This window comes from Octodon degus, unplaced genomic scaffold, assembly GCF_000260255.1.
Source record: "Octodon degus isolate 3935 unplaced genomic scaffold, OctDeg1.0 scaffold00005, whole genome shotgun sequence".
NCBI classification, from domain to species: Eukaryota; Metazoa; Chordata; class Mammalia; order Rodentia; family Octodontidae; genus Octodon; species Octodon degus.
This window is the reverse complement of record NW_004524581.1, coordinates 24,002,588-24,022,450: the sequence shown is the minus strand read 5'-3', so window position 1 is coordinate 24,022,450 and position 19,863 is coordinate 24,002,588. Positions and strand designations below refer to the sequence as shown.

At 45.6% G+C, this 19,863-nt stretch overlaps 1 protein-coding gene across 3 annotated transcripts in view; it reads right to left on the bottom strand.

Annotated features, from left to right (window-relative positions):
* The window catches only part of Usp49 (ubiquitin specific peptidase 49), a 29,274-nt gene that overhangs the window by 6,495 nt on the left and 2,916 nt on the right, over positions 1-19,863 (bottom strand). For all 3 annotated transcript variants that reach the window (XM_004624150.2, XM_023719924.1, XM_023719921.1), the window contains exons 2-3: positions 4,488-5,799; positions 2,830-3,034 (exon numbers count right to left, since the gene is read on the bottom strand). In XM_004624150.2, the coding sequence (XP_004624207.1) occupies positions 2,830-3,034; positions 4,488-5,771 (1,489 nt within the window). In that variant the 5' untranslated portion in view covers positions 5,772-5,799. The remainder of the gene's footprint in view (positions 1-2,829; positions 3,035-4,487; positions 5,800-19,863) is intronic.

The window sequence follows — 19,863 nt, the reverse complement described above, 5'->3', positions numbered from 1 at the left end:
CAGATGTGTACACTGTATTAAAAAATATTATGGTTTTATTTCTAATGTAATAGAAATTTAATCCATCTATCTAATCTCTCTCTCTCTCTCTCTCTGTCTCTCTCTCTCTCTCTCTCTCTCTCTCTCTCTCTCTCTCTCTCTCTCTCTCTCTCTCTGTCTCTCTCTCTGTCTCTAGCACATCACCAATTGAAATAACATCCTCTTAATTTCTTCCAGAAACCTACAGTAAAGTGCTTACTGAGATTACAGAGACGTAGGGGTGCAAATAAAAAATGAGGGGCCTGCTAACTGTCTCCACCTGTTGCTGTCCTGGTCTCGGTGGAGGGGAAGCCTTCCATCTGATTCCACAGCTGGTCTGCAGCACTCGGGGAAGGTGGCAAAGCACAGCTGAGTGGTAGCTCCCAGCCTTCCCACTGACATAATGACAATGAACTGTGGAGGTGTAACTGCCTGTGATGGGCGGCAGCAGGCTGGGCGTGCCAACAGCGGTTTTCACCAGGACCTGCAGTTGGGAATATGCGGAGCAGGAACACAGGGGCATTCAAAACAGAGGCTGGCCCCGTTTCATTCCTGTTCCCAGATCTTTGAAAATTATTGCAGCTCTGCTCGGAAGCTGGCAGTGACTGCCACTCTCAGCAGAGGGAGTATGTGAGCTGAGAGAAAGACAAAGTCGAATCTGGCTTTGTTTCTCTAAAATGAAATTCATGAAGAAAAAGAAATTACTGATTCAACTGAGATCAATCAGTTCTGTCTCCACTTGATGAAGATGCCACACGAGTAGAAGATGCGCAACTTGGAAGCCCTGCAAGCGACAGACCAGTGCGTCTCAGCCTCTCACCTCAGCTTTCCCTCCCTGCCTCCACGTGCACCTGCCTAAAGAAAGCCTGCTCAACTGGCACATCTGGCAGCCACAATCACTGTTCTTCCTGGCAAAAATAAATGAAAGTACTGCTTGTCTCCTCCACCATATTCAGAATGATAGCATTGAAGCTGTTAATGCTTTCGTTCCTTACAAGTAAAAGGCTTTATGGGCCACCATTAAAAAAAATAACAACAAAAAATAAATAAATACAACTTCTCTATAAATACTACTCTAATGAAACAATTTAACTTACCTGCCTCTTTATGGCAAAATGAAATAGGACAGGTGAGTTTATAATTAGCCAAGCATAATATTTCAAATTTGAAAATGGCAAAAAGCTATCAAGTATGATTTTTTTTTAATTTTTGCCCTGATTTTTCTAAGAGCAGAATAGGTTTTCCACAATTTACCATTTCAGTCAAGCACTTGGTTAATTTTTTTTTTTTTTTTTTTTTTTTTTTGGCGGAACCGGGGATTGAACTCAGATCCTTGCGTTTGCCAGTCAAGCACTTATCCTACTGAGCCATCTCCCCAGGCCCCAATTTACCATTTCAAAAGGCCATGTCCCGGCTGGAATGCAGCTCAGCGGTAGAGCACTGGTCTAGGATATATGAGTCCCTGGGTTCAATCCTCAGTATAACAACCACATTACAGACTCAATTATTACATGGCTACAATTTTTTTAAATGTATTTAGTATAGTGTCTACAGGGTCTCACTACACAGATCAGACTTGTAGTGATCCTCCTGTTTTCAGACTCCCAAGTGCTGGGATTAGAGGCACACACCACCACGCCCAGTCTCAATTGAGGTCTTAGCGTGCCCCAGGAGCAGGGCTGGCATGGCACACAGAGGAGTGAACCCCGATCCCTGCATCTACAGGCTGAGCTAATCAGCTGAGCTACCTGGCCGGCCCCATGGATGCAAATAAAAATTGCTGGGTCTTTACACAATCCATTAATTATGTACTTTCAGTTGTTAAACCTTTAGGGCTGGTGAAATAGCTCAGGGATTAAGTGCCTGCTGAGGCAAGTGCAGGGACTGGGCTTCCATCCCCAGCACCACATGCCACACCGGCCCTGCCCCTGGGTGCGCTGAGCTGGACACCAAGACACTTGTAATCCCAGTGCTGGGGAGACTAAAAACAGGAGGATGACTATGAGCTTGAGCTGCATAGTGAGACCCTGTACCAAATACACTTAAAAAAACAAAAACAAACAAACACAAAAAGCTTTATGAGCTTCCCTGTATTTGCTTCACATTTCCTGTACACCTGCTGAGTTAGAAGAAGTGTTACCTGTCAGTGTGGCAAGACATAAGATGCCCTTATCACCCCACGGAAAAAGCCCCAATTTAGCAAGAACGCCATGATACAGAAACGTTGTCTTATGACCTCTCTGAAATATGAGCTTTTCAAGCACATGAAGAAACAAATGCTGAGAATAGGAAGCTGCCACTGGGCACCTTGAGACCCGCTGTCTTGGTCTTTAGCATCACTGTACTGATCCTTAGCATCACTGCTGACACATTTAAACCTACCAATTTGGTACAAAATAATGCTATTCTGACATCACAGCTCTCAAAGAGGCTATGTCACTTGGATTTAGACTACGTAAGAACTGCTACACTCTACCATGACATTCAGGAATTTAATCAGGATCCCTATAGCACTCTGAAGCTAAGTGCTAATATCCCCAGAACCCCTCTTTCAGAACCCACTTCCAAATATATCAAGAAGACAACTAATGCCAGCTGTGAGGACCAAAAGGAGAAACACTTCCTAGGCTTTTACTTTTAATACAAAAATATCCATATTGCTTATTCTTAGAAAATGTAAGAAAAGGATGTTCAAATAATGGATTAGGACCAGTCACTATTATCAGTGTTCCTTTTGATGAAAGGGGCAAAAGCAGTACCTTAAGCTGCTATTCCCATTGTACCCTCCCAAATCCTCCATGGAGCACTCACTGTTACACTGGTCGCAAGCGTAGATTCTCCCTTCCAGGGCCTCTGTCTCAGTGAACTTGGCCAGCATCTCTGTAAGCAGGCACTCTGTCTGATTTAAAGGGACAAATCCCTTCTCCATGCAGTGATAGCGCTCAGGGAATTCCAGGGACAGATCCCAAAAAGGCTCAATAGTATTGGATTTGTAATTGCATGATATACATGTGACCTAGAAGGAAAAGATTATAGATTACATAATTTTTATGGTTCCCATATACATTTTTTCTTGTTTTGTACGCAGCATAACTACCAAGACCAGACTACAAATTTTCAAAAAGTAAAATATTGGGGCCAGGGAGATGGCTCAGTGGAATAAGCGCTTCCCTGGCAAGTGCAAGGGCCTGAGTTCAATCCCCAGTTCCACACACACACACAAAAGTAAAATATTAAAAAATAAAAAGAACTTGGGCTGGCCTAAAGCACCTGCTTAGACAGATGCAGGGACCAGGGTTCCATCCCTGGCATGCTGTGCTGGCCCCACCCCTGGAGCATGCTGAGATGGCAACTGAGACTGGGCATGGTGGTGATCGCCTGTAATCCCAGTGCTTTGGAGGCTGAAAAACAGGAAGGATCGCTGAGTCTGATCTGTGTAGTGAGACTCTGTAGACCTTGTACTAAATACATAACAAATTAAATAAAATAAAAAACAAACAACTTAAGGACAAGAACTAGAACAGATGACATCTGGTATACAATTCTAACTACTATGTGGTTACTAAATAATGTGTTATACCCGTGTTACACAGCTCAACTCCAGGCCGCTGTCTAGCACTAGCACTTGCTCCTAGCACTGTCTTGCTCCACTCCGGCAGCAGCTCTTCCACACCCGGCGTACAGGCTGCAGATTAGTGTGGAGGCGGCCAAGCTGTTGGTCTAGACACACAATTTGCAGCTGCGCCTGCATCTCACACCCTTGTATTTCCCCCTTTTGACTTTGGTTCTTCCATGCTGCCAACGTGCATCTTTTTGCCCTGTTCCTTGCTGCACCCCTTCCTGGATCGTCTGTCCACACAGTTTCAGAGTAATGGTCAGGTGTTCTCTCCCACTTTACCCTCCCAGATGCATTTTACATGCTTTCAAAAAGCCTCAGTGAACTCTTTTCCCTTCTTACTCAACAGTCTCAAAATTCTGAAGAGACACAAAACTTCAGTGACTCAGTGCGGAAGTTTTGCCTGAATCTCCTAAATCCCATATATGGAAATTCTTCCTGCATGTTCTCAGAGGGCCTTACTGTGCACCTCTGCTTAGGCCTCTACATGGCTAAAGACCTGAGAAATAAAAGGCCATGAGGAACAGGAAAGTGTCCTGCCTAGGCCTTCAGCATGCTCTCAGCCACTCCTCCTCCTTACAGATAAAGAAGGAAGAATGCTCTTTCACACTACTATGGAACCAGGGTTATGGGCAGATCGTATTTAGTTTCCCACAAGAGATCAAAGAATGGAATGGCAGCCATGCGTAATTAATGATAACAAAGAGCATACTGGGTTACCCAGGTCTTCACTGACAGTAATCTGGCCAGAAGAGTGGGCAAGCTCTACAATAAGGCCAGCACTGTGAACAACAGGCAGACGGCCACCATCAGTTCTGGCTAATCCAGTTGCCCCTGGGCGGCACACACCTACCTGGCTGAGCAGCTGCCCATGGAAGATGGTGTTCACCACCTTTAAGACCTGCTTGGTGAGCTTCCTCTGGGAGAAGGGGATGAGGATCCGGCGCGTAGAGCCCTCAGCCTCCAGCTCCTGCTGCACCTTATGTAGCAGCTCACACAGAAACTCCTGTGCATCCTGCTGGTCGTAGCCACGGAAGGCAGGGATGAGGCTCCACACGGAGTGCAGCATGGCAAAGGGCGACACCAGGGCCCACCGACCGGACCACATGACTCGAAAGAGTGTGTGCAGCTCATGGCAAAGCGAGATGTGCTTGGAGCTGGGCTCCTTGTTCTGGATGAGCTCCAGGCTCCTCCTGAGTGAGGCCCCGCCGTTCCAGCAGAGGCCGTGGCGCCCACAAGCCTCAGCTCGGTCGCTCCTGACTGGTGGCTCCGGGGCTGAGAGCCGGGCCTTGCGGTGGGCAGCCTGGGCGAACAAGTGCTCGGTGGTGCATGGGTCAAGGTTCAAGAAGCACTCGCGGAACTTGCGGAGGTGGCTGAGCACCTGCAAGATGGAATTCATGTAGCAGGTGTTGCCCAGGTTACGCAGGCCCGTGACGCCTGGGGCCACAGCGGGCTGGCGACGCAACTTGAGTGCGGAGGGTGCGGGTACGGCGGGGCGTGGCGCGTGCAGCAGCAGGCGCGCACTTTTGCGCGGCGGTGCGCTCGCCAGCTCCTCCAGCAGCCGCCGCTTCTCCTCCCGCCTCCGTGCCCGCGCCTCCTCGCGCCGTCGCTGCTCCAGCTTTGCGCGGCCCCGTGAGCTGCGCTCGAACCACAGCCGCAACGTCCTGGCCAGCAAGCGCTGGCGTCGATGCCACAGGGCCGCGAGCATCTGCGGCTGTCCCCGGGGCGCACGGGACAGGGCAGTGTCCTCGCCTGAGCCAGGGGCCAGGGCTGTAGCCGTGGAGCGTAGTGTGCGCCCACGTCTTACGGGCTGATCCTGCTGCTGGCCACGCACCGCCAGCAGCGAGCTCCGCAACAGCTTCAGATCCCCCTCGGGGTTGTCATTGAGCACGTAGTCCTGGCACAGGTAGCAGAACACGTAGAGATCCCGGACTTCCATGGCCAGTGAGTGTCCGGTCTCCACAAAGTGCTCCTGGGCGTGGTCTTCAATGTAGCGGCCGCAGGCCACGTGCGAGCACTTGAGGCAGGCCCACACCGACTCGGTGGTGGCGCACTCCAGGCAGCACCACTTCTGCGGGTTCAGGATAGAGTGGTCCTGGGCCAGCCGTAACCGCCCTACATGTTTGCATCTATCCATGTCTCAGCGCAGTCGCCACGGCCTTAAGCTGCACCACGCGGGCCCAAGGGGAGAGAGGAAAAAAACAAAACAACTTTGAGCAGTTTTCCAAAGGAAGACTTGCAACTGAGTTTCAAATCAAGACTCATCATTTTCATCTCAAAATTGGTTCGTTTTCAAGTTAAAACTTTATCACATTAATTGCCATGGGAGAGGTGAAGAGTCTCAGACAAAAAATTATCAGATTGATTTCAACGCAGAGATACCGGATTGGGTAAAGAGAAGGGAAAGAAAGCACACTCTATGAGGCTGAGGCGAAGGATCTAGATCCAGGCCAGTCAGCTACCCAGTGAGACCCTGTCCCAGAAACAGGATAGGAAAGGGAAGGGGAAAGGAAAAACGAAAGTAACAGTCTTATACTCAGCATGGTCTTACTGATACCCAAAGGGGTTTCAGTTGATGCCTTGCAGAAAGGGTGGGGACACTTTGGCCTGCTGTTCTGAAAGCTATGTAATACAGAATTAGATGGATCTGACTTAGGAGGAGTGGTGGTTTGGCTGCTGGAACAACAGCATTTAACTCAACCTCTGAGACAAAAGACATTCAGCAACAAATCTGCCAGCTGATGGATCTGAACATACTTTTCTAACAACCCAGCGCTCCTTTCCTATTCCAACTGCTTCTTCAGTATTGCTCACAGGAGAAGCCAAAGAGGTGACTTCTCCAAGGAAAGAAGCTGATGACTATCTTGCCAGAAAATACTTGCTCTGTGGAGCCTTGTACACCCCACTCCCTGATTGATTTGCGGTACTGGGGATTGAACTCAGGACCCTGTGCTTGCCAGGCAAGAGCTTATTCTATTAAGCTATCTTCCCGGCCCCTCCCTGATTTAAAATTACCAGAAGACAGCTCCTTTTATAAACTGCTGTCCCCTCCTTTTCTTCTCTGCTTTGTATTTCTGTAAGCAACAATCCCAAATAACAGGGCCAGCCCAGCGCAGTCCTAACTCCAGTGCTATCCGAGCAGTCTCTTTGGGTTCCACATGCCATTCTGACTGAGTTGTTTATCAAAATCTAGGAATAAATAAATACACTCGAAGACTAACTTGATGATCCTTCCCTCTTTTAACTGCCCAGCCTAGATGGCAGAGGTTACTATGCAAGAAATCACCAGCTTGCACAAGGAAAGCAAGCTAGAAATTTCTCAGCTGAGCTAGGCCATACTTTGACTACTGTCAGGATTTAGATTCTGCTGTACTATATTTCTAATTATTGTTTATTTTTTCAGATTATTATTATTTTCCTGGGTTGTTGGTAAGTGTCCTTTAACTCATTTTTCTGGATGAGTCTGTCCATTTTCTAACTTGACAACTAGCCTCCAGAAGAGGCCATGTGTTATATCTTTTTTACTTCTTTATAATGACAAGATCTGGAAAGGAAAGAAGGGAAAAGAAAAAAAAATGAGAAAAGAAAGAAAAAATGGAAACAAAGCTTTTGAGGGGCTAAAGGGAAGGTAGGGGAGTAGGAGACTCAAGATACATTGTGCACAGGTACACGATAAATTCTCTATGATGAATGTAATCATTGTGTGTATCTAAAATGTACCAATAAGGGCTGGTGAGATGGCTCAGTGGTCTAAAGCACCTACTTAGAACAAGCTCAGCAAAGCACAGGGACCGGGGTTCAATCCCCCAGCACCACATGCCTGCCAGCCCCGCCCCCTGGTGGGCTGAGCTGGCCACACACACACACACACACACACACACAAATAAATAAAATAAATTTTAAAAAAATAAAAATAAAATGTACCAATAAAATCTGACTGGAGCTGCAGAGATAGCTCAGCAGCATAAGCACCCACCTGGCAAATGCAAGGTCCTGAGTTTGATCCTTGGTACCACACACACACACACACAAAAAAAAAGACTGCTGGGTGTGGTGGCACATGCCTATAACCCTATCATTCTGGAGGCTGAGGCAAGAGGATTGTTGTAAGTTCAAGACCAGCCTGGGCTACAATGTGAGCTCAAAGCCAGCCTGAGCTGCATAGCAAGACCCTGTCTTGAAAGAAAGAAAGAAACAAACAGACAAACAGACAAACAAACAAACAAAGACCGACCTGAGTTCAATCTCCAGTTCTGCCAGAAAGAAAGAAAGAAAGAAAGAAAGAAAGAAAAGAAAAGAAAAGAAAAGAAAAGAAAAGAAAAGAAAAGAAAAGAAAAGAAAATATATATATGACAAGATCTTACAGGTCTAAAATATTATCAGAATTCCCTTCCCAGGAGCTGCAGGTATAGCCCTAGATTTGTTTTCATTTGTTCCATCACTAAAGGATGAAAAGAGTCTGGGAGGATGAAGCCAAAAGAAGGCAAAGTCAAGCCCAGTCCGGGCAACTTACTGGCTTAGCGAAGCTAAAAAAAAAAAAAAAAGCTGGGGATATATAGCTCAGTATGTAGGCCCTGAATTTAATCTCCAATACTAAAGAAAAAAACAACAGTAAAGGGTAAGTAAATGCATTTTCTTTCTTGCTCATTAATATCTATTGAGGATGATTACTGGGGGCACAAAGGAGTTAATGATTAAAGAATGAAAGGGGGAAATATCAAGAAATAAGCCATTCCCAAATTTTTCACCTCTTCTCAAGATGTGGTCCCTGAACTGCCTACCAACACCCACATTTCCTAGGCAACTTTCTGTCTCTTCCTTCAGATCTGATGAAGGAAATCTGGAGATAGGTCTGAAATCTCCATTTTAAATAAGCTCTACAGATGAGTCTTTTGCACATTAAAGCCCTAGAACATATTGATCCAATAAATTATATAGGGATAAAGCCCTCACAGAAATCAAACTCCTCCACTCAGACTCATGTGGTCCAACAGGACTCTGAGCAATCACAGAATATTCCCTCTGCTATGCGACACGCACTAACTAGTTACATGTGACTGCCAACTGCTGGAAATGTGGCTGGTGAGACCACGGAACTGCGTGTTAAATTAATTACAACTGAAACAAATCCTATGTGTCTAAAATTAGTGGCTGCAGTATTAGGACAGCACAGGCTTGCGCACACTGGGACAAACTAGCTTTAGTTTACCCTGCTTTTCTTTCTTTTGAAAGATATGTACTTGCTGAATCGCATTTAAACAGCTTCCTCTTACAACCCAAGACTTGATACTTGGCCAATCCCCATTTCTGCCTTGATGTCTTCAGGAATTTAATTACCACCAAGATCTTACCCTGTCAAACACAGCGCAGCTTCACACCCTCCGACAGGGAGCATCTCCACAGGTATGAGTCCAGCAGCACAACAGCTGCAGCACTCATGCCTTGCTCCCATATTAGGAAAAATATAATGGAAGACCCAAAGCCACTCCACACTCTCACTGTACGGAAGACCTGTCAGCTGGAAAGGACACTTGGGGAAGTCTCTTCTCATTTCATTTTCTGATCTGTAAATCTGCTGATCACACACATCCTCTTCTCCACAGCCCTTTTCCCATTACAAATCTGTCACGGTGACTCACTCACCTGCCATATGGCAGACTGAATCCATTCAGAAAAATACAGGGCTATTCTGCACCTCACCACACTGGTCTCAGTGAGGCAGGCTGGCTTCTCCTGAGCAAACCGTAGCTGATCAGGAAATGGAATCTCCCAGAAGTGACACAAAAGAAAAAAGCATCCTTACCCAACATATAATACAGAGAATAAAAGGAATACAACCTGAGGCAGGCTTCGCCCAGGCATGTCTGTCCAATCCACCTTCCACACCACCCCGCTCCTTTCAGAATGGAGTTTCGTGTCCTCTACTAGAAAGAGGAATTCCATTCTATATCTTTTTGACATGAACAGCTTTCCTTCCATATTCTCAAAAGGTCACAATAATTCTAACATTTCCACGTAAAACATACACAATCCAGTGTGACAGGCACTCAATATTCAAAACAGACAAGCCTGCTGTGTAATTGAGAGGCACATGAAATGTCGGCCTGGATCTACACCGCTAAGTGTATCAGCCACATAATAAATGCCCTGCACACCCTGGACCCATCTGCACGCAGGGAAAGGCAACCTGGAAAAACACTGGTGGCTGCCTTTTCAATTCCCATAGCTTTATTTAAAAAATGTGAATCAACTGAAGCTTAAGATGGTAATCAATACTTTAAATGAATCTATAGATGAATGTGACTAAATAGAAAATAAAAAGATAATAAAATTTTTTTAACTTTTGCTGTTTGTTCTAATGAGAGACTTCTAAATTTATCAAGTTTTTTAAAAGTCTCCATAGGACAGATGACAGGACATTATAATAATAATCATCTTTCAAAAAACCTGCACCTCAGAAATATGGTTTTTAATTGGAATTAATTCCAATTATTCTCAAGCACAGATTTCTTAGTGTGTTTGATGCATAACTGTATCACCCTAAATAAAATCTCTGAGGGTAAAGGAAACCAACAGAAATGAAATAGGAGCAAACAGGAATCTACTGTAGGGAAGCCCCCCATCATATTGATTTTTTTTCTCTGTTCTTAACTAAGAGCCGTGGAATAATCCTGGCCGGTCTTGGTGAGACAGAGTGGCATAAATTCCGGTTTCAGGGAGAGGAGCCACTATGGTAACATGCTGACAGCCTTCATTTACATAAAAGAATACTAATTACGCGGTATCATCAACATCTGCGATTGTGCTCGCTGCCATATGTGACGACGGTGCCGGGGATTTTAACCCTTCCACTCACCAACTGTACGCAGCCCTGCACTCACCATAAACCCACCAAGACGGCCTGAAGAGACATGGTGAAGACATTTTAATGTGTTAAACATGAATCTTATTTTTATGAATCTTATTTTTTGCTAACATTTTATTTCTTTTCTTTTTCTTTTTTTTTTTTTTTGCTCCGAATGCCTTCAGGGCAGGCTTGGCTGGCTTGAGTTGTGGATCGAACCCCAGCAACCTGAGCCTGACTGCTTTGTTGAAGCAGCCGCTTAAAGAACTGAGCTAAGGGGCAGGCCCCCAACATTTTATTTCTAAGAGATATGGAAAATCTAATTTATTATCAACATATAGCTAAGAAAACAGGTTTTAAAAAACCAAATTGGAAATCACATTAAGATTCAGTAGTAATAACCCAACAAGGAAGATGGCCACATTCTCAAGTATTACTTTGGGTTTAAAAACCCATGCGAGCAATGACGCCAGCCTTTTGGGTTTTTATATTTATGGCTAAACTGAGCACTATAAAGGCAGTAGCTAGGGAAAGGGCCTGAGAAAGAATTGGGGGACCAGCCTTGGGTTATTGAAAGAAACAGTTTATGCTTAATTGTTTCACCAGTTTTGCTGCCTACATTTGGTAATCTGAGCTACTATTTTGCAGATAACATTATGCAATATAACAACCGTTGTTGATTTCCTATCATCTTATTTTGAATTCTGTATCATTTTTATTGTTTTTAAATTTTCATTCTCTTTAAATTAAACAAAGAATAACATATACATACCCACTCAAAAAGAATTTTTTAAAAATAGCCAATGATTGGACTAGGGAGATAGCTCAGCAGTCTAAGTGCCTCCCCAGGAAGCGCAAGGACCCAAGTTTGATCCCCAGTACCACGTGCCGTGCCAGCCCTGGAAACCCTGGCGCACCATGCCAGTCACTCAAACCGGGCATGGTGGAGCATGCTTGTAATCCCAGCACTAGGGAGGCTGATCACTACAAGGCTCAACCATGTAGAGAGGCCCTGTACCAAATAAATGAATAAATAAATAAATAAATATTTTAAAAATAAATGTATACAGCTTGTTGGATGTAAATTACATCCCAATAAAGCTACTAGAAATTACACACACACACACACACACACACACACACACACACACACACACACACACACATTTGCCTCTAGTGAAATAACGGATCTAGAAAGGAATTTTTTGAATTATTGAGTAAAAATTAACATGATTTTTGTTTTTTTAGAGACAGGGTCTTGCTCTGTAGTCTGCAGTGTCCTGGATCTCATAAAATAGTGCAGGCTGGCCTCAAACTCATGGCAGTCTTCCTGCCTTGACCTCCCTTGTAGTGGGATTACAGGTGTGAGCCTCCACATCCAACACTTTAACAGGAAATTTTCTAACTGATGAATAAACTGATGATCCCACTGACCAAGTTTACAATAAGAGTAGGATACTCCGAACCCCTGACAAGACAGTCGGAGGCCACAGCAGCATCACTTGCCAGGCCCTCCTACTGAAAGAATGAGGATATATCCAGCAAAGCTTTGGGTCTGACTATCCAGTTACGGGACACACAGGAAGCAGGAACTGCTACCACTGGGCGCATCACCAAGAAAGCATGTGGCAAGCTGGGCATGGCGACACCTGCCCATAATCCCAGAAGTCTGGGAGGCTGAGACAGGAAGATCACGAGTTTGAGCCCAGCTTGGGCAATTCAGTGAGACCTAGCTCAAAATAAAATGTAAAAATAGCTTACGTGTAGGGTGTTTGCCTTGTTTAAGTGAGGCCTTGGGTTCACTCCCCAGAACCACACACATACATAGAGCGTGCATGGGCGTACGCACAAGATAACCAGGAGCAGGGCTTATAGATATTGTTTCTAGTTACACCAGTTTTTTTAAACTGAAGTATAAGTGACACAGAATGAACTGACCACGCTGACTTCTATCTGGTGCGTTCTGACATATGGTATGTATGCCGTCTTGTGAAATCACCACAATTAATTAAAATAGCGAACACTGCTAACAGCTCACAACTGTACTTCTGCCCCTTGCAGCGCCTTTCGGCAGCTGCCCTCCTATCGTCCCCAGTCCACAGCTAGAGACTCTGGTGAGTACACAGTAAGTATTCATTAGATGTGATAATGGTACAATGGCCCTATTTTTAAAATCTTTGTGTGGTTAGCATACCTCTGAATTATTTATAATGAAACATGATGATGTACGGAAGTTGCTTTAAAATATCTATGAAGGGGTGGCAGAAAAGAGAAAACAAGATTTTTAAAACATTTATTTGATACAGGGCCTTGCTACACAGTTCAGACTCAGCGATCCTCCTGCCTCAGCCTCCCCAGCACTAGGATTACTGGTGTGTGCCACCATGCCCGGTCTCGGTGACTGGCACGGCACACCCAGGGTTCTGGGGCTAGTATGGCATGCAGTACCGGGGATAAACCCAGGTCCTTGGGCTTGCCAGACGGGTGTTTAGACTGCTGAGCTATCTCCCCAGCCCAACAGGCTTTCCTTGAGCTGAGCCTCTGCAATGTATTTTTGCATAGAAACCGTGTTATGAATACCACTTGGTCTAATTCTCTAAGCCCTCAGGGCCCAGTGTAGCTGCACACAGCATTAGAACACCAGTGTTGCCACTGGACGCTGATGAACAAGTGCTGCTTCTGAGCAAATCAATTCAAACTTGCAACTCAGGAGGCTTGGAGCTATTCTCCTGGCAGCAGCTCTGGAAGTAGAACAGACCCTCCCTGCTCCCGCAAGCTCCACAGCCTGCAGGTGCTCCCACACGGGTTTATTTGTGTAGGAGACCAGCAGCCTGCAAGGACAAGAGTAGATTCAGAGAACAGAATATAATCTGACCAGAATTTCCAGATTTGCCTACTTAAAAAGGTTTGGAGAATATTTTTCAAAACAATATATATTCACTAAATACTAGTACCTTGTACCCTTGAAAATGATTATAATGGTAAATTTTATGTCATGTTTTTCCAAAAGAAAAAGCACTAACACTTGAACCCAATGTCTCATGCTGAGCTATATAACCATTCCTTTTATATTTCATTTAAGTTTTCAAATTATTTTTATGTGTTTGGTACAGGGTCTCACTAGGCAGCTCAGACTCGTAGTGATCCTCCTGCAGCCTCCCCAGCACTGCACCACCACACTGGGTCTCAGTGGCCGGCTCAGTGTGCCCTGGGGGTGGGGCTGGTGGCATGTGGTACCAGGGATCAAACCCCAGTCCCTGCACTTGCCTAAGTCTGCTGAGCTATCATGCCAGCCCCTTTTAAATTATTTATTTAGAGACAGGGTCTTGCTAAATTGTCCAGGCTGAGCTGGAATTTGTGATCTTTCTGCCTCAGAATCCCAGAGTGCTGGGATTATAGAGATGTACACCATGTTGAGTTGCATTAAAACGTTTGCCCAACACAAATAACACACGTGGCCTCAGAGTCTACAATCTCATATGGAGGATGAAACATAAACACAGGGACTCCGGATGGGGAAGGCCACCTCCGAGTGCCATGGCAACCCCTGAAAGCCTCACCCGGAAGCTGGGTAGGCTTAGATCACCTACTAGTTCCCTGAACTTGCTTCTGACCAAGAGAACAGTACCGCCACTTGGGAGGCCATTAGATTCCTAGGTGATGTATCCCGACCTAGAACACAATCTAATCCAACCAGTTCCGATTAATGACTTCTCTAACAACTGATCTTCAGAGGGCCAGGGAGACAGCTCATGAGAATAAGCACTTGCCTGGCAAGTACAAGGACCTGAGTGCAATCCCCAGTACAGAAACAAAACAAAACAAAAACCCCACAACTGATCTTCAGGCTAATAATCTCATTGGTCAGGGTATGATTCCTATCTCTTTTGTTCTTGAGAACACTGGTTCTGACAGATCATATCTCTCAAACATTCTTGGTGTTTAAAGTGTTCTTTCTCTTATGAAAAAGACAGAAGACTGCTTTTTTTTTTTTTTTTTTTCAGAGCCAGGTATTGAACTCAGAACCTTGTGCTTGCCAGGCAAGTGCTTATTCTACTGAGCCATCTCCCCAGCCCAAGACAGAAGACTGAAGTGTAAATTTGTGTGTTTGTGTGTGTGTGTGCACATATATATTTTATTTTATTTTTTTACAGATGTGTTCTTTTTTAATGTATTCAGGACAGGGTCTACAGGGTCTCACTATGTAGATCAAACTTGTAGCAATCCTCCTATTTTCAGCCTCCCAAGCACTGGGATTACAGGCACGTACCACCACGCCCAGTTTCAAGTGCTGTCTAAGCGCGCCCTCGGGGTCGAACCCCGGCCGTTGCCCTCTGCCTAAGCAGGCACGTTAGTCCACTGAGCTATCTCACTAGCCCTGAGCACATGTACATTTTAAAGACCTATGAAATCGAGAACATCTGCAAACAACTGTTTCAGATCAAGTCCTCTTGGAAAAGACTCAGACTGCTTTGTGCCCTTCCAGTGGTATGATTCTATAAATCATAATCTTATAGGCAGGGCTTCCCACAGTAATTGCCAGCTTTAGTGCTGGGCCCTTCTGCCTCATGGAAGCACTTTATATAGAAGCACAGGTCACTTAAAGTCCTTTCGTTACTCATTTTGTGCTCCCTCCGAGCACATCTCTGTAAAAGGTTACAGCAGACAGCCTGGCATGGGGGCGTGTGCCTGTTATCCCAGCACTTGGAAGGCTGAGGTAGAAGGAACACTGAGGCCAGACTGGGATAATGAGTTTAAGGCTAGCACAGACTACCTGGTCAGACCCTGTCTCCACCCCCACCCCGCCAAAGAAGTTATGACAGAAAAGTTTAATCCCTCATTTATAAGTAAATGAAAGGCAGTGTAGCACAGTGGTCACGAAGTCAAGCCAAGCTGCTGGTGCTGGAACTTGGCTTCTTTCCTCAATAGCTGCAGATGACTGGTAAATGATCTCACAGGACCCCAGTCTCCTTACCCATAAACTAGAAACTGTAGTATTTCTTCTGCATAGAGTGGTGTAAGGATTAAATTAGCTAATACATGTAAAATGCTAAAGCAATGCCTGGCACATACAGCTACTCCGTAAGTCCTTGAGCTCACAGGCTGACAATGCTAACAAAGCTGAGATCATAACGCTGTCCCTTGCTGAGACCACACAGACCCCTTGCTGATACCAGTTACTGTAAAGGTAACACACAGGGTATTCCTGGGCAAGTCATTCCTCTGGGCTCTTACTCGCCACTTCAGATAAATTCACTGCTTAATGCCACACACTCTGATTCTATTGCTTAAGTGCTACAGGCCTGTGAGCTAAAACTACACTCTCTCAGAACCATTTCTTGCTTGCACAACTGGAAACTTAGCACATTCAAGGCTTTAAGAGGTTGTGATATTCATAAGCTCGAGCACTGTGGCATCTTCTCTCAGGCGTGCTTTCGGCAAGTCCTGCTTTGCATTCCCAAGTAGCTGCTGGGCGGCAGGTGAACTGAGATGAATCAGGCAGAATTCACAAAAGAAACACTTTGAAGGCACACTGATGCACAGCTTCAAACAATGCACCACCACTGGGGACCAAGAGAATCACAGCAGCAGATAAACCTGGGGGCTGGATGGGCACCTGAAGTCTTCTTCTGAGGACAGGATGGCAGGTGTAAATCATGCCAGCTCAGTACAAGATCTGCAGCACATGACACAGAGCAGAGGTGTCGCTGCTGGAGCTCTGCCTTGTGGCCGTAAGTGCTGGCCAGACAAGGATCAGGCATGGCTCTCTACATGGGCATTCTTGAGCTGGCTGTTTATCTCGGTGCTGAAGTGACAGCTGGCCTCAAGGCCCACCTGTCCATGCCTAAAAAATAGAAGTGGGAAGACTTTCCTGTACACAACAGGAAAACACACAAAGGGCTGAATGATAAACCTATACCTTGCCATCTGAGGTTGGCCATCTTTGCACCTCACTATAAAAGTGGCTTAAATCCAAGCACCCTGGATGCAAAGCTGAGTCTCAATAAGCCTGAAAGCAGGAATATCCTCTTCCCATACAGAGCTGTGAGGCTCAGCAGCAGGCCCTGGTCTAGATGATTCATTACAATAATTCATTTAAGAGGATGGATGGCTGGGCATGGGGTCATACCTGCAACCCCAGCACTCAGGAGGCTGAGGCAAGAGGATTGCTGAGAGTCCGAGGTCCGTTGGTCCTGAGAAAGCCAAGCCCACCTCCTCTGGTTCTGCCTAGTGCCACCCAGCTGCAGTCACCCATCCGCAGTGGCCCTGATGTGCCCCAGGCTCATGAGGCAGGGAAGGAAGGATAAAGTCAATGGTACTAGCCTAGGGAAATAGCTCAGCGGCTTACGTGCTTGCCTACCTGGCAAGCACAAGGCCCTGAGTTCAATTCCTGGTACCAAAAACAAAAAACAAAACAAAAACCCAGATCAATGGTATCAATGACTGTTGGCATCATAGGAATTAACTGTTTTGGTTCTTGGTAGGCTAAACAATTTTTGAAACTTATGTATTTTTTAAATGTAAGTCTTAACTGGTTGGGGTGGCGCACAACTGTAATCCCAGGATTTGGAAGGCTGGGTCAGAAAGACTGCTGCAAGTTTAAGGCCAACCTAGACTACATAGTGAGTGTAAAGCCAGCTTGAACTACATAAGGAAACCCTGTCTCAAAATACACAAACACACACACACCACACCACACACACCCCTCTTGTTTAAATCCTCCAACAAATGACTTAAGCGAACACCCAATTGGGCAGATTCAGGTCCCAGATTCCACCAATCCTTCCATGTAGCCTGAACGTCAGTTCTGGACTCAGAACTGAGCAGGGCTTGGGTCTGTCTGCTGTGAGCACGACCTAGTGGCCAACCAGGCCCGGGAGTGTGTGGATCACATCATTCAGTCCTGACTCTACAGGGATGCTGTGGGGAGGGGCTCAGAGCTCAGAAGCAGCTTCCTGGCGTCTCCTTCCCTCTCCTCTCTCCCCATTTTCTCCTAGCTACTTCTACTTCCCTTTTCCATGTTATACCAAAGGTTGGAGCTTTCGTTTCTTTCCTTTCAAATAATGATTTACTACAATAGTTCTTTTTTTTTTTTTAATGTGGAACCGGGGATTGAACTCAGGAACCTGTGCTTGCCAGGCAAGCGCTTATTCTACTGGGCCCTACAATGATTCATTTAAAAGGATGGATGGCCAGGCATGGTGTCACACACCTATAATCCTAGCACTCTGGAGGCTGAGGCAGGAAGATCATTGCAAGTTAGAGGCCAGCCTGAACTGCATAGGCTTTGTCTCAAAAAGATTTTTAAAGAGAGAGAGAGAGAGAGAGAGAGAGAGAGAGAGAGAGGGTGGATGTAACTGTCTTCCTCTAGCGGAACCTTCCCATGTCCTTGACTCTATACACCTTCACTTCCATCAGCATCCTTAACCCTGAATCTGAGCCTACATTAGTACTACTCTACATGCCAGCTGATCTCCATGCTCCTGCCTTTCTGGATCTATTACAGGAAATCGTGAGTATTCATAAAAACAGAGTACAGTTATCTATGGGACTTACAGAGCTGGTGTGATGATATGAAATAGTACGCAGGACAGCACTGAACATTTCCAAGGCACTCAAACACGTAAGTGTGGGGGCCAGCGAGACAGCTCAGTGGCCTACAGCACCTGCTTAGGCAAGCTTAAGCAAGCGCCCAGGGACCTTGGTTCAATCCCGGGCACCACAGCCATACCAGCCCTGCCCCCAGGGCAGGCTAAGCCAGCCACACACACACACAAAAAAAAAAAAACTTAGGTGTGGGCTGGTGATACAGCTCAGAGGCCCAGTGCCTGCCAAGGTCCTGAGTTCAATTTCCGGTATAAAAAAATTTTAAGTGAATAACACTAACATGAATGTATTTTCTAAGCCTCAAAAGAATTTGAAAGGATTTTTTTTTTTTTTTTTTCTTGTATTTGGCTAAGGCTGTCTTTCACCTGAGGCTCTTGTACTTTTTTTTTTTTTTTCTTGAGAAGGGCCTTGCTATGTACTCCAGGCTGGTCTCAATCCCTGACTTCAAGTGATCCCCCTTCTGAATAGCTGGGACTACAAGCACATACCACTGTGAAAAGATTTTTAAATTAAAGGAAAAAGCCAATTGTTTAACATAATTCCTGCATGTTGCATGTATGTTAAACCTTGGACTCCCAGTAAGACACAGCAGGATGGGTAATACACATGCTTGTTTTCTCACCCTTTTTTTTTTTGTCTGTGACAGGGTTACACTATGCAGTTCAGGTTGACCTTCACCTTACTTTGTGCCCCAGGCTGGCCTCAAATTCACAGCAATCCTCCTGTCTCAGCCTCCCCAAGTACTGGGATTAAGAATGAGTGTCGGGGCTGGTGAGATGGCTCAGTGGTCTAAAGCACCTACTTAGAACAAGCTAAGCTAAGCAGGGCACAGGGTCCGCGGTTCGATCCCCCAGCACCACATGCCAGCCAGTCCGCCCCCTGGTGGGCTGAGCTGGCCACACACACACACACACACACACACACAATAAATAAATATTTAAAAAAAAAAAAAAAAGAATGAGTGTCACCATGCCTAGCTTTGTGTCTTGTTAAAAATTGAAAAATCACAAAATGTTGAGGCATAGTGCCACTAGATCACAGCCACTGGGAAACACATCATGGCCTAGGAACAGCTACAGCCATCAACTCTGAGGGTCCCCTGCAGAACTGTGGGAGTCAACAAACAAGGGATGGCAAGGAAACCAGGGCCTACGCTCCAGGAAGGCAGACTGTTTGCTTTCCTTCTGTTGCCTGCTTGTTTGCACCCCCTTTGGCTGGGCTGACACTTAATGCTTCAGTTAACACTGTAAGCTAGAGGCCGAGAACAGCCATTAGAATGTCCTGACATAGAAACAAACCACAGGGCTGGGGAGATGGCTCAGTGGAATAAGCATTTCCCTGGCAAGTGCAAGGGCCTGAGTTCAATCCCCAGTTCCGCAAAAAAAAAAAAAAAAAAAAAAAAAAAAAAAGAAAAGAAAAAAAAGAAACAAACCACAGTGATGCTCAGGACAAATTCAGGAAGCAGAGTGACCTCATTTTACATTTCTGCAAATTTTTTTTGACACAGGTTCTCAGTATATAGTTGAGACTGGCCTTGAGTCCACATGCAAGCCTAAACTGGCTGCAAATCCACAGTGATCCTTCTGCTTCAGCCTCCCAGAAGTTGGGATTACAGGCATGTGCTGCCATGTCCAGAGCAAGCTTCTTAATGCCCAACATTAATTAAGAAAGACAGCTAGGGGGCTGGAGAGATGGCTCGGTGGTCTGAAGCACCTACTTAGAACAAGCTTAGCAAAAGCATCAGGGTCCGCGGTTCAATCCCCCAGCACCACATGCC